Source organism: Lutjanus erythropterus, chromosome 7 (genome assembly GCF_056507025.1).
Source record: "Lutjanus erythropterus isolate fLutEry1 chromosome 7, fLutEry1.hap2, whole genome shotgun sequence".
In the NCBI taxonomy this organism is placed as follows: Eukaryota; Metazoa; Chordata; class Actinopteri; order Lutjaniformes; family Lutjanidae; genus Lutjanus; species Lutjanus erythropterus.
This window is the reverse complement of record NC_139323.1, coordinates 34,843,158-34,854,780: the sequence shown is the minus strand read 5'-3', so window position 1 is coordinate 34,854,780 and position 11,623 is coordinate 34,843,158. Positions and strand designations below refer to the sequence as shown.

Genomic DNA, 11,623 nt, shown 5'->3' with positions numbered 1-11,623 from the left:
ATTCAGGGTCAGTGGGTTTATCAGTAAAATCCAGACAAAAACACAAATGTCTGAGTTTTGAGGTTCTGATACAACAGAGAGTCTAATTAGCTGGATATCTGTGAGTCATTAACCCAGTTCTGCCTGGTGGACAAACAGTTTCACCAGATTTCCCTCCAGTAAGGCACACCAGACTCACAGTGACCCCTCATGGTGAGACGCTCGTATTACAGCCACAAAATATCTCATGACTCACAGTGGAATTATGTGGCACTAGTTATAAATGGGGATTGTTGCATTAAATATTTTTTTCTTAAAAGTACTACATGCATCTTTTGATCATGACTAAAACACCCTTTACACTGAGAATAAAAAAGCCTTTAATCTTAATTGTGCATATATATAAACTTAAGAATCAGGATTAATTAATTGATCACCGGGGAGAAATTGTTCCCATTCCATTCAAGAATAGTAATATATATATGTATATATATATATATATATGTATGTATAAACATGTAGAAATGATATGTTATGGGACAAATCATGGCCTACCAAAGAAAAGTTATTTTGGTGAAAATTTCTTAAGGACTTATATATAAGACATATTTGTTAGTTTTGGTTTGCTTTAATTTCTTTTATTTTTAAACTGACAAGAATTCTGACAAGAATTCACAGCTTCAAATAATTTAACAATGTGTTAAAAGCCTTCAAAACCTAAAACTAACAATAACTACTAATAACATCGGTCTTTTATAATCAACATTGTTTCAGAAGATTTTTTTTTTTTATGGAAATGTTGGCCCTTTAAAGTTGTGTCCCAGATTTCTGTCAACTCTGTCAGATTTTTACAAGAACATAATTTAATCAGGCATAAAAATGGTTGGCTATACCCTGAGGACCCCTGCCTCCCCTCCTGGCAGGAATACTGCTCAAGCACCGGTAAATGTTCTATTATTCGACAAATGTATGAAGTAATATTGCTCTCAGAAATGTCTTACCCACAAGTCATCTCTATAGCCTTTCTAAATCAAAGCTAAATAAATTTATGGTTTAAAATGTGCATTTTGATTTCAACTAAGAGCTCTTAGCAACTTTAAAAATCTCTCTGTCTGTCTAGCTATCTAGGGCTGTCAAATTCAACACATTGATTTGGATTCATTTTAAAAATAACATCTTAAAATGCATAAATTAATTCAATTTTATGAACTGTTCTGCACATTTTTGGCCAAGTGATGGAAAAAAACATGACCTTGGAAAAATGTCTGAAGATTTGAAAATAAACTTAAATTGATTTCTAATAGCACCTTTGCATATTTACATTTGCATTTCAGTTGTGAGACTAAAATAAGTACTGCAGACCAAATAAGGTTGAAGCAAGTTGTTTTCCCTGCTCCCTCCTCCCCAGACTTGAAGAAGCTCAGGCAGGCTGCAGGAACACCGCAGGAGCACAAGATCAGTGCAACGTTATGAGCTAACGCTAACAAGAGACAATAAGTTCTGCACTGTAAGTTGATCAGCTCTCTTTAAATGTCAGTTGTCTGTCAATGTAAAGCTAAGCCTGCCATCCTGAAAACACAAGCCCACTGCTCTGAAAATACACACTCTGCACTTCGAGTTAAGTGTGTACTTGTCTCACTGCCTGCCAAACTCCATTAACATATTCCTCACTTCAATTTATAAACATCTACTACTTCTCAAAGATTATTAATGATTTTGTGTGACTCATAAACAGACGAACATTCTGCATTTAAACTCTAATTAATGTCCAAACTGAAACAGTAATTCCAGCCTTTGAAAGGATGACACTGTATCTGTAGTGTGTTTCCTTAATCTCTGATGGCATTTCATGGCCGTTTTATGATAAATTACATTAATTATAGCACAGATTTATCCTTTAAGTTATAAAATATCTTTTCCAAGGAAGCTTTTCCCTTTTCCCTCCCTTACCCCTTAAAGTCTCTATGCCAGTGCATGAATATTTCTCTGGATCCACCTCTGAGTGTTCTTCAGGTTAAACGAGTCACTGGAACGTTCATTCACAAATATCAGCCCTGTGACATCAAATAAACTTTGTCCTTGGCATCATGTCAACACCTGCGTCCTGTTTTGATTCCAAAAGTCACTGCAGAGCCCGAACGCAAACACAAGAGAACAAACTTCAGTTTAAACCTGCTCTGTCTTTTAGCTCCCGTCTCAACCTCTGCCACCATGGACAAATCCATCTGCACATTATTACAGCTATTATCCTTGCTATGCATTCACACTGCGTGTGTGTGCGGCGAGGGTTTTTCTCTGGCGCCCATTGAACTCGCTCCCATCCCCTGTAATGACAAAGCGGTGGAGAAGCTGTCTCGTCTGGCTGTGACTTACATCAATGAGGATCGCACCGATGGCTATAAGTTTGCCCTCAACCGCGTTGCAAATGTCTACCTGCACGCTCAGGTCAGTACAGAGACAAATGCCCAGAGGGGAGAAGCTGCCTGGGGTTGTTGTAATACTCTGTCAGTGGGTGATTTGTTCATGTTTAACAAAGGAAGTGGGCTGGAAAGGTTATTTTCTGTTCTTGTTGTTGCTGAAATATCAAAACACCCCCGTGATAAAAGGAAGTCACACGTTGATAGATTTAACCAGCCGCGGCCAATCTTCGTGTCAGTGGGATCCCCGTTTGAGCACATTTGTTTTTACTGTGCGCAGTCAAACTTCTAATCAGAAATCATCCTCTGACATTGTCACAATGTGCTGACTCACCCTGGGGAAATAATGATCAAATTAAACTCTGCCTCTCAAGGATTTTTCGTGGTCTGCAGACCCTAGTTTGGGAACCACTGTACATCAAAGACATGAAAAATAGCAGCAATTACATTAGTGTGCAACCACTAAAGACTGAAAACATCAATAAATATTTGTGGCACGCAGTTTGTTGTGAATGACCGCCATCAGTGCATGTCGCTTATAATAAATGTAACTTTAAAATAGAAGCACAGGCTCTTATGTCATGAAATGAGAAGCCATCCCCCCTTTTTCACGCCTCATGAAAAAAGGCCTTTAGGACTGAAGCGACTGTTAATAAAGTCCAGGTCATTTCAGTCCAGCACCACCGGGACGAACCTCACACAACAGGCTGCGGCTTTATGAACTTCATGCTGTCAGCTGCTGAAGGCTATTGCAGCCCGACTGTGGGATAGATCAGGTCTTAAGAGGCTCACTTCAACTTCATGACCTGAAAAGGCGGCTGTTACACCTGCTCAATGTGTTGACATTTGTTTTTGGAGCTAAAAATCAATATTGCCCAAAGTGTTGCAGGGAAACAACAGAGCGCCTCCTAAGTGGTTCCTTAAAGATGTTTCTGAACAGATGGAGGTGTTGGGCAGAAGAATTTGTTGAGTGATTTGTTTAATCCTTCTATTTTGTCCATAAACAATTAGAAGAGTGCACTCAGTCAGTAAAGTGCAGATGCCCACCGAGCCAAAGACGGTGAAGCACCTACTGCAAGGCCACCACAACTGCAACCAGCAGAGATTTGCAAAGTTTGCAGTGTTTTTGTACAGTAGCATATAAGATAGCACATACTGTAGCGACATGGTGTGATAACTGAGCATCCTAGATTCACCATATTATTTAAATTTAATAAGTGCACAGTAAACAGGAAATTAAAACAGCCAGCCCCCCTGCGATTCTGCTTTGCCCAGTTTTTCTGAATGCTCTTTTACTTTTCTATTTATGTTGTTTTTTACTGACAGTACTTGCCTTTATTTTTATTTCTTGTATTATGCTTGTATGCACCAACATACCACAACATTCCTTGTAAGTGAAAACCTACTCTGCAATATAACAGTTTCTGATTCTGATTCCAAAAACAGGCTGTGAAATCCTGGTGAGACTGATTTATTTATCATATTACAAGCAACCAGGCTACAATATAAAACATACAGAAGTCTAGATTTTGGGAGAAACTGAAAAATGGTCTCACTACAATGAAATGGCTACTATGGGGGGAAACATCATCACATCATTGATACATTTGGACTCATTGGACTAATTTCTAGTCTTACATAATTCCAAAATGTAGGATCCCATTTTGCAGGAACATTCAAATACATCATGTATACAATTCAAAAACACTGCGTGGGTTTTTGCCCAAAAGCATAAACTGGGCATGTCTGAGCTCCTGGGGATCCATAGGACCCATTTGCAGTCGGATATCTTGAAGTGTCGAGGTCAAGTGACCCCTTGGAAAATGAACATGGCAGTTTTTCCCTTCAAGCCAAAATCTAGTCTAACTTTGGAGCGTTATTTATCCCCCTTACCAACAAGCTGCCATGATATGTTGCCTACTGATGGATTTGGTAATATAGTTTCATATGATATCATTATCTTCGCTTTAGCTTTAGAACTGAACACACTATTGTCTTTGATGTCTCGCCTATGAAATACGGACATATGTTAAGCGTGTCACACTGTCACACACACAAATGCACGATCCCCTCCAGGCTTACGAGTGACAGAGATAGAAAATAGTGGTGCTGTTGGATAATCTGAGCTCACAGTGTTGTTGGTATCTCTTCTCTCTGACTTTGTGTTTACATTGTGTGTGTCAGGGCCCAGCGGGCAATGTGTATTACCTGGACCTGGACGTCCTGGAGACCAAGTGTCACATCGGCAGCCCAAAACCATGGAAACGCTGTGACGTCAGACCATTCATGGAAACAGTAGGACACACACACACACACACACACACACACACACACCTACAAAAAAAATCCCACACATTTGTACTGCTTGTGCTATATTTGTGAGGACTCTGACTGACATGATGCATTCTCTGCACTGCAAAAGAGCAAAAGAAAGTCAGCATATCTTATCTGAAAATACTCCTTCCACACCTTTATCTCAAGATTGAATGAAAAAAAGAGGTAAAAATAAACGATTTTAAAAAGTAATCTTTTGATTACCCATTTCTGGTTGATATGAGAAAATTTCCTTTAACACTTGCCTAAACCTACTTTTAATTTTAAACCTTAAAATCAGCATCTTAACCCAGAAACAGTGAAAGGAGATGTATTCTTCAGTGGATTTAGAGGTTCATGTTGGATTCAGAGTGCTATGAAACTTTAACATTTAGAAACTTTAAGCTTTTGATCCAAGGACAAGCTGTTAAATATTTTTCATGTCTGAAACTCCTTTCTGGATTATATTAGAGCTGAAGTTTTTGAAAAAAAAAAAAGTTTTACCAAACTACAGATCTTTTGTTGGGATAATTAACTTTTCTTCTTTGGAAACTAGGGATGCCTAATCAAAAAAAGAAGTCCTCAAGGAAAAGTTGTGTCTTAGATTTTTTTTCTTGTTTTGGCCAGAAATGTCTCTTTTGATCACAAAGGTTGCAGACCTCTGGGCTAAGATCTCAGGGTATATCTCCATGTAGGTATTAGTGGGTTTTTTATGCCATTTTCTCTTCATTATGCCAGTTACCCTCGTTACATCGAAAAATATATAAAGCTTCTGTCTGGTGTTTTGTTTTTGTTTTTAATTTTCTATTCATCTCATTTCTCATTTTAGTTAATTTTTGCTTGTTTTTTTCCTGTAAGTGTGGAGACTGTGTTTGTGTTGAGGGAAAGATGAAAAAGAGGGTACATGTTTTTATCCTGTCCTTTCATCTCTGCATGTTTGACCATCTGAAATCAATAAATATGCGCTTGAAAAAAAAAAGAAAAAAACAGTCCATAAGAGACCAAAATGTCCTCACTCTCAGGGTCTAAAACTTTTCTCCTCTCAAAGACAGCAGTACAAGAACACGCAAACATTTAAAATCAGATTGTCTTAGACTGTTCTTGTTGTGTCACTTATTATCTAATCTCATAGAAAAGTGTCTTTGAACTGGACGATTTTTATTTTTATTTTTTTTAGCAAATCTCGGGCAACTGTAACACCACCATCCTCCACACACCAGAGGGATACACCTACCTGTACAGCTACGACTGCACTCTTGTCCCAGGTAACGTTTACATCTCGTCTGCTCAATATTGAACAGAATGACAGTTGAACTCTTCATTTAAACATTGGTTTGCTCAGGAGGCTCTTTGTGCCTGATTTGGATTTGTAATTGCAGACACACGAGCGTGAAGGAATGTAATTTTAATCCTCTGTGATGTGATACAAATGTACTTTAAACACTGTAGCATCAGCATTATGAATTTCTACAAGTGATATTCATGGGGCTTATGAGAAAGAAAAGAAAAGAAAATGTATCTTAGAAAAGACATTTCTTCATGAAAACATTTGAATTTAATTCACATAAAGGCCTTGAACACCTACACAGGCGTTTACATTATTTTGTCCGTCTAGACCTCTGCTCAAACTCTAAATGATATACTTTTAAGTTTTTATTCAACTTTCACTGAATACTGATGATTACTGTTTTTATTTAATGCCCATGCGGTTCTGACCAACATATTCTGCATATAATATTGTGCATATTTTTCCTGACTGGTCCCCGTAGATCCCCCAGAGAAGCTCCAGCAGACATGTCCGACCTGTCCCCTCCTGCTCCCTGTAGACAGCCAGCAGGCCGCGGACGCCGCTCAGGTCACTCTGGTGTCCTACAAGAGACAGTCCACGCTGAGCGCCGGGCTCGGAGTGAAGAAGGTCACCAGAGCTGCAGCGCAGGTACCACTGGATACGCAAACGAAGCTCCGGGGCTGATTTAATCACACAACGATGTGTTGGATGTTGTGTTTAGTGGGAAATTACACTTAAGAAAAATCTGCAGGTGTGCATGAACAGACGGCACAGTGCACCTTTGAGTGTGCCAGATGAGCACCGTTACTGCTCCACAATTACCATAATGATTCAAGAATTTGGCGAGGTTGCGAAGGATTACTGAAGGCACTTTAGATCTTAATGTCTGGCCACTGGCCAGGCTCTTGTTTGGGGAGCAAAAGAGAAATTGAATACTTCGCTTTGGGAGGAAAGCGCAGTATATTGCTCCTCTTTGCATGCAGTAATACACCTTAGGTGACATTTCTGTGCTCCAAAACCAAGATGACAGCCATTTCATTGTAACAGCAGCACCACCACTCTGTATCTGCAGCTGATTTAATTAGATTTCTTCATTTATATACAAAAGATGCAACTTTATATATACATAAACAAGATCAAATATGATGAAGTGGTGCAAAAAAAACCCTCAGAGGGTCTTGATCAGGGCACTCTACAGAGCATACCTTCATCCATTATACAGGAGAAAAAATATATTGAAGTAATGGCAAAGCAAGAGAAAGGGTCGAAGGAGAAAAAAAGAAGATAAAGGAAAAGACCACGCACACTAGCAGACATCAATATATGCATCTACACAAAATAATTAAATCAAATTAGACTGACTAATTATCAGTGGGAGGTTTACAAAGATGATTCATAACAGGCAGAGATAAAAACAAACCTGTAACAGCTTTCTTAAATTGTACTAGTGCTGAGTATAAAAAGATGATGGCAGCACTGTAAATTAAACCAAACTGTAATTGAGGTGTTCAACAGAGAGGAGGCCCGAGTTTATCGTTATTTCAACTGGAATAATTATAGATTTGATGATTGCAGGAATGCAGATCATGAAGATGTGAAGGACGAGTCCTGTGCAACACTGAAAAAAACATACAATAATAAAGTGGAATCTAATCTTTTCTTGTTAATCTCATCTCCTTAAAGTAAATTGTAAATTGTTGTTAATAACTGTATGTATAAGTTATCCTTTCCATTAAAGTTTATACAAAATCATGAATATCACACACCGTTTAGTACGATGTCTTTATATAGACCAGCATTCTGTCAGCACCAGTGTCCCTACTCATTATCATGAATCATAATAATAATTAAGCACCATTAGACCATTACAGGCAATACAAGAGGTACAAAACAGACTGCACTCCCAAATTACATATATACGTGTGTGTTTGTACATTACTTAACTAATTGTACACCCAGAAATCATATTGACTGCACTTTAATAACAATAGTATTATTTATTTTTATATAAACAGACTATGTGTGTGTACAATATTTTGGTTGTTTGAGCCCCCTGTGGACAAAAACGGTAGTGTTTCCACCATAAAAAACAGAAAATTTGCCATCAAAAATAAAATTATCTAAATAAAAATCTTGTCCTGCTTCTTTTTAACTGGCTAACAAACTACTCACTTGAACTTTGTCTGGGAAAATGTAAACACGTTTGTTTCACGTGATTTCAAGGAGACACTGACCAGGTGGCAGACAGTGAGAATAATAGAATAAATAAAATAGCCGATCATATGTTGGTCATATAGAGGCATCGGCAATTGACACTGTTTAATCTCATTGTTCCCAAAACACATTTTGCAATACTGTGTTTGGTGTGTGCCCTTTTTTTTTAAATCATATTATCTTCATATTTGAGACTGTGCCAGTGAAAGCCACCTTTGTGGAGTACACGGTCCAAGAGTGTCCAGAGGGAGTGACAGAGAGAGGCACCTGCCATCGACGGACGCTCGACTCTGACACAGAGGTACTCAACACAGAGGCAATACATTCAAAAGTAGATGTTAAAATGCCATAAAACTTTGCTTTAACTCTTGAAGGTCCACACAAAAAACATTCCATTATTGATTTAGATACATAAAAATGTTTCTTCTAAGAACAAAAAAAGAGGATATCATTGAACAACATTGTCAGAAGGTGCTCCGTTAATTAAAAAAAATGGATTCTTGTGTTGACAATCTGACACTGTTATGACACAAATTAATGTAGTTCTGAAAACTTAAATAAACATCAGTCAGCATCTTGTTTACCATCACTGGAGCAGTTTGTGGACATGTTGTTTTATATACTTGATAACATGACAGATTAATTTCTAGTTTTAAAACTGACACCACTAAAAGGCTGCAGTAATTGATTATTTTATTAAAGAAGCTTGACAGGTCCTCTGCTCCTTTTTCTATTTATTAATTTTTTATTTATCTATTTGCTTTTTTTTTTTTTTTTTTTTTTTTTTTTTATTTGCTCTTCGCTGCTGCTTTTTTTTTTCTTGTAGCGACCCGGTATAGTCAGAGAAATTAATTAATAAAAAGTTTCATCTCCTCTCAGACTGCAGGTTTCTGTGCAGGATCTGTGCATGGAGACTTCACCGTCCATCCAGATGTTCAGGTGTCCTGTGAGATGTTCAAAGTGCAGGTAAAGAAAGCAGTGAAGAAATACTTGACAACCCAATCAGAAAGGGGTTTATTTCCAAGTAGGTTTTCCCATGCAAGGACTTTGGTTTCTTTCTTGACAAACACGGGGAAGAAAATTTGGGATACTTTGTGAAATTTGACCCACTAAATACAATTATTTTGATTATCTATTCTCATAATCTATACGCTCTGACACCACAAGCTGAGTGCCATCTAGTTCTATTATATTGGAGAGAAGACAGACATCTCTACAGCAAATATCTCCAAAACCCTGCCGCTCACACCAAAAATATCTAGATGGATAACTAGCACCACAGGCCAGGGTAACTATATGAATTTTTGATTTTGAGGTGAACTGTCCCTTTAAATACAGAAAAACAGAAGCAGAAAAATTACGTGCACTCCCAAAAAGAACAGGACATTCAAGTGTATTAAAACATGTAAATCAGTAAGTGAGTAAAGTGCAGAAACTTGAAGCAAAATGTGAAATGAAGTGTCAGTCCCTTCACACTGTAATAACCCACTGCCTGGCCGAGATGTGATGAATGCTTTATGCTCTGTTTTGTTTCGGATTTTACTAAAGCAACCTTTAAAATGCTAATTTAACTTTCTGAGTGAATGCCACCGGCCATATAATTATTCTGTCATATCCCGTGTCTTCAAATGTATGTTGTGCTTGTGTGTGTTTAAATGAATGTGTGCAATTTTAAATTGTACGGTTCTGTGCTATAATTATGTTGTCTTCTCACTCTTTTTAGAGCTGTGGTGTGTAACCTAATATTGCATGATTGAGACTCTTGTTGCAGTCAGTGAATGAGTCTGTAAAACATTGGTTTGGTGTCTCTTCGTCTCCAGAATGTGGACATCCTCAGACCGGTGCAGCCTCAGGGTCACGACCTCCCACAAGAACCCGCCATCCCAACCTTCCCTCCTCTGATCGATGACCCGGTAAACGATCCGGAGCCTGTTCCTGCTGACCCCACACTGCCCCCTGTTGTTCAGCCAGCGCCGTTTGACCCTACGCCCATTCACCCTGTGCCCTTTGACCCGAGTGTTGTGGTTAACCCCTCTAACCCCCTTAGCTCATCCTCCAGTGAGTCTGATGAAGTCCTAGTAAACCAGCAACAGCCACCACCAGCCGCTGGTCCTTTTGATTCCTCCTCTGAAGAGGTACTAGGCTTGGTGGCGCTGCGACCACCCCTCGACTTCCACTACCAGAGGCCTGACCGCAAGAAACGGCAGGCCCTGGTGGAGACGCCACCCTCTCACAACCCCTTCTTCCTGGAAGATTTCCCCAGTGGGCCCTCACCTTTCCGCTCCTGTCCCGGCCCTTCTCGATACACTACAGTTTAACTGGTGCTGTTCAGGGGCCTCTATTACAGAAACTTATTAACTTGCACATCCTATCTTAACTGTTTGGTAACCATGGTAATCATGAAAAGGACAAGGATGGTTGGTTGGTTTGTAAAACAGCCAGCCAGTGGCAGAGCTCATACAGCTGGTTGTGAGATGTAATTTGCCTGGGTAGTTGTGACTCCTCTTGGATCCTACGTTTGCTGTCAAAACAAAGTATTCCTGTTGTGTTGTGTTCCCCAACTGTCACTTACAGTAGTGTTAGCTTACAGCAGCCAATGGTAGTTTTCCCAAACTGTCACTAACAGTAGTGTTAGCCACCAGTTGCTAACAGTAGTGTTCCCTAACTGTCACTAATAGTTAGCCACCAGTAGCTAACAGCTGTGTTCCCTAACCGTCACTAATAGTTAGCTAATGGAAGCTAACAATAGTGTTCCCTAACTGCAACGAACAGTAGTGTTAGCTAACAGTTGCTAACAGTAGTGTTCCCTAACTGTAACTAATAGTTAGCTAACAGTAGTATTCCCTATCACTAACAGTTAGCTAATGGTAGCTAACTGTGGTGTTCCCTAACTGTCACTAACAGTAGTGTTAACAACCAGTAGCTAACACCAGTGTTCCCTAACTGTCACTAATAGTTAACTAATGGTAGCTAACAGTAGTGTTCCCTGACTGCAACTAACATTAATGTTAACAACCAGTAGCTAACGGTAGTGTTCCCTAACTGTCACTAACATTAGTGTTAGCAACCAATAGCTAACAGTAGTGTTCCCTAACTGCAATTAACATTAGTGTTAGCTAACAGTAGCTAATGGTTTTGTTGGCAAACTCCATAATAATCATAATCCATATGGCTTTTCTTTCATTTGTTTTACAGAATGGATGCTAGAACCGACAGACACAATGTCTGCTATCTTAGCCCACAGATGTTGAGTTAAATCATGTAACTTAGCATTACCAACACCTCTAACTCACCTGTCTTGAAGTTAAGTTTTTTGCTGCATTTTCTTTCATATGTTTCAATGTATTTTTCATTTTAAAAAGTCTAATTAAAAAGGTGCTTTGCTCAGCGATATGAGAAAAGTAATGTTGGT

At 38.9% G+C, this 11,623-nt stretch overlaps 1 protein-coding gene across 1 annotated transcript; it reads left to right on the top strand.

Annotated features, from left to right (window-relative positions):
- Positions 1–2,113: 2,113 nt before the first annotated feature.
- Positions 2,114–10,802, top strand: LOC146324302 (fetuin-B). Its single transcript, XM_084723615.1, has 7 exons — positions 2,114–2,424; positions 4,581–4,691; positions 5,887–5,974; positions 6,479–6,645; positions 8,405–8,512; positions 9,091–9,177; positions 10,032–10,802. The coding sequence occupies exons 1-7, from the start codon at positions 2,191–2,193 to the stop codon at positions 10,527–10,529; spliced, it is 1,293 nt and encodes a 430-aa protein (XP_084579741.1). The 5' UTR covers positions 2,114–2,190; the 3' UTR covers positions 10,530–10,802.
- The last annotated feature ends 821 nt before the right edge of the window (positions 10,803–11,623 follow it).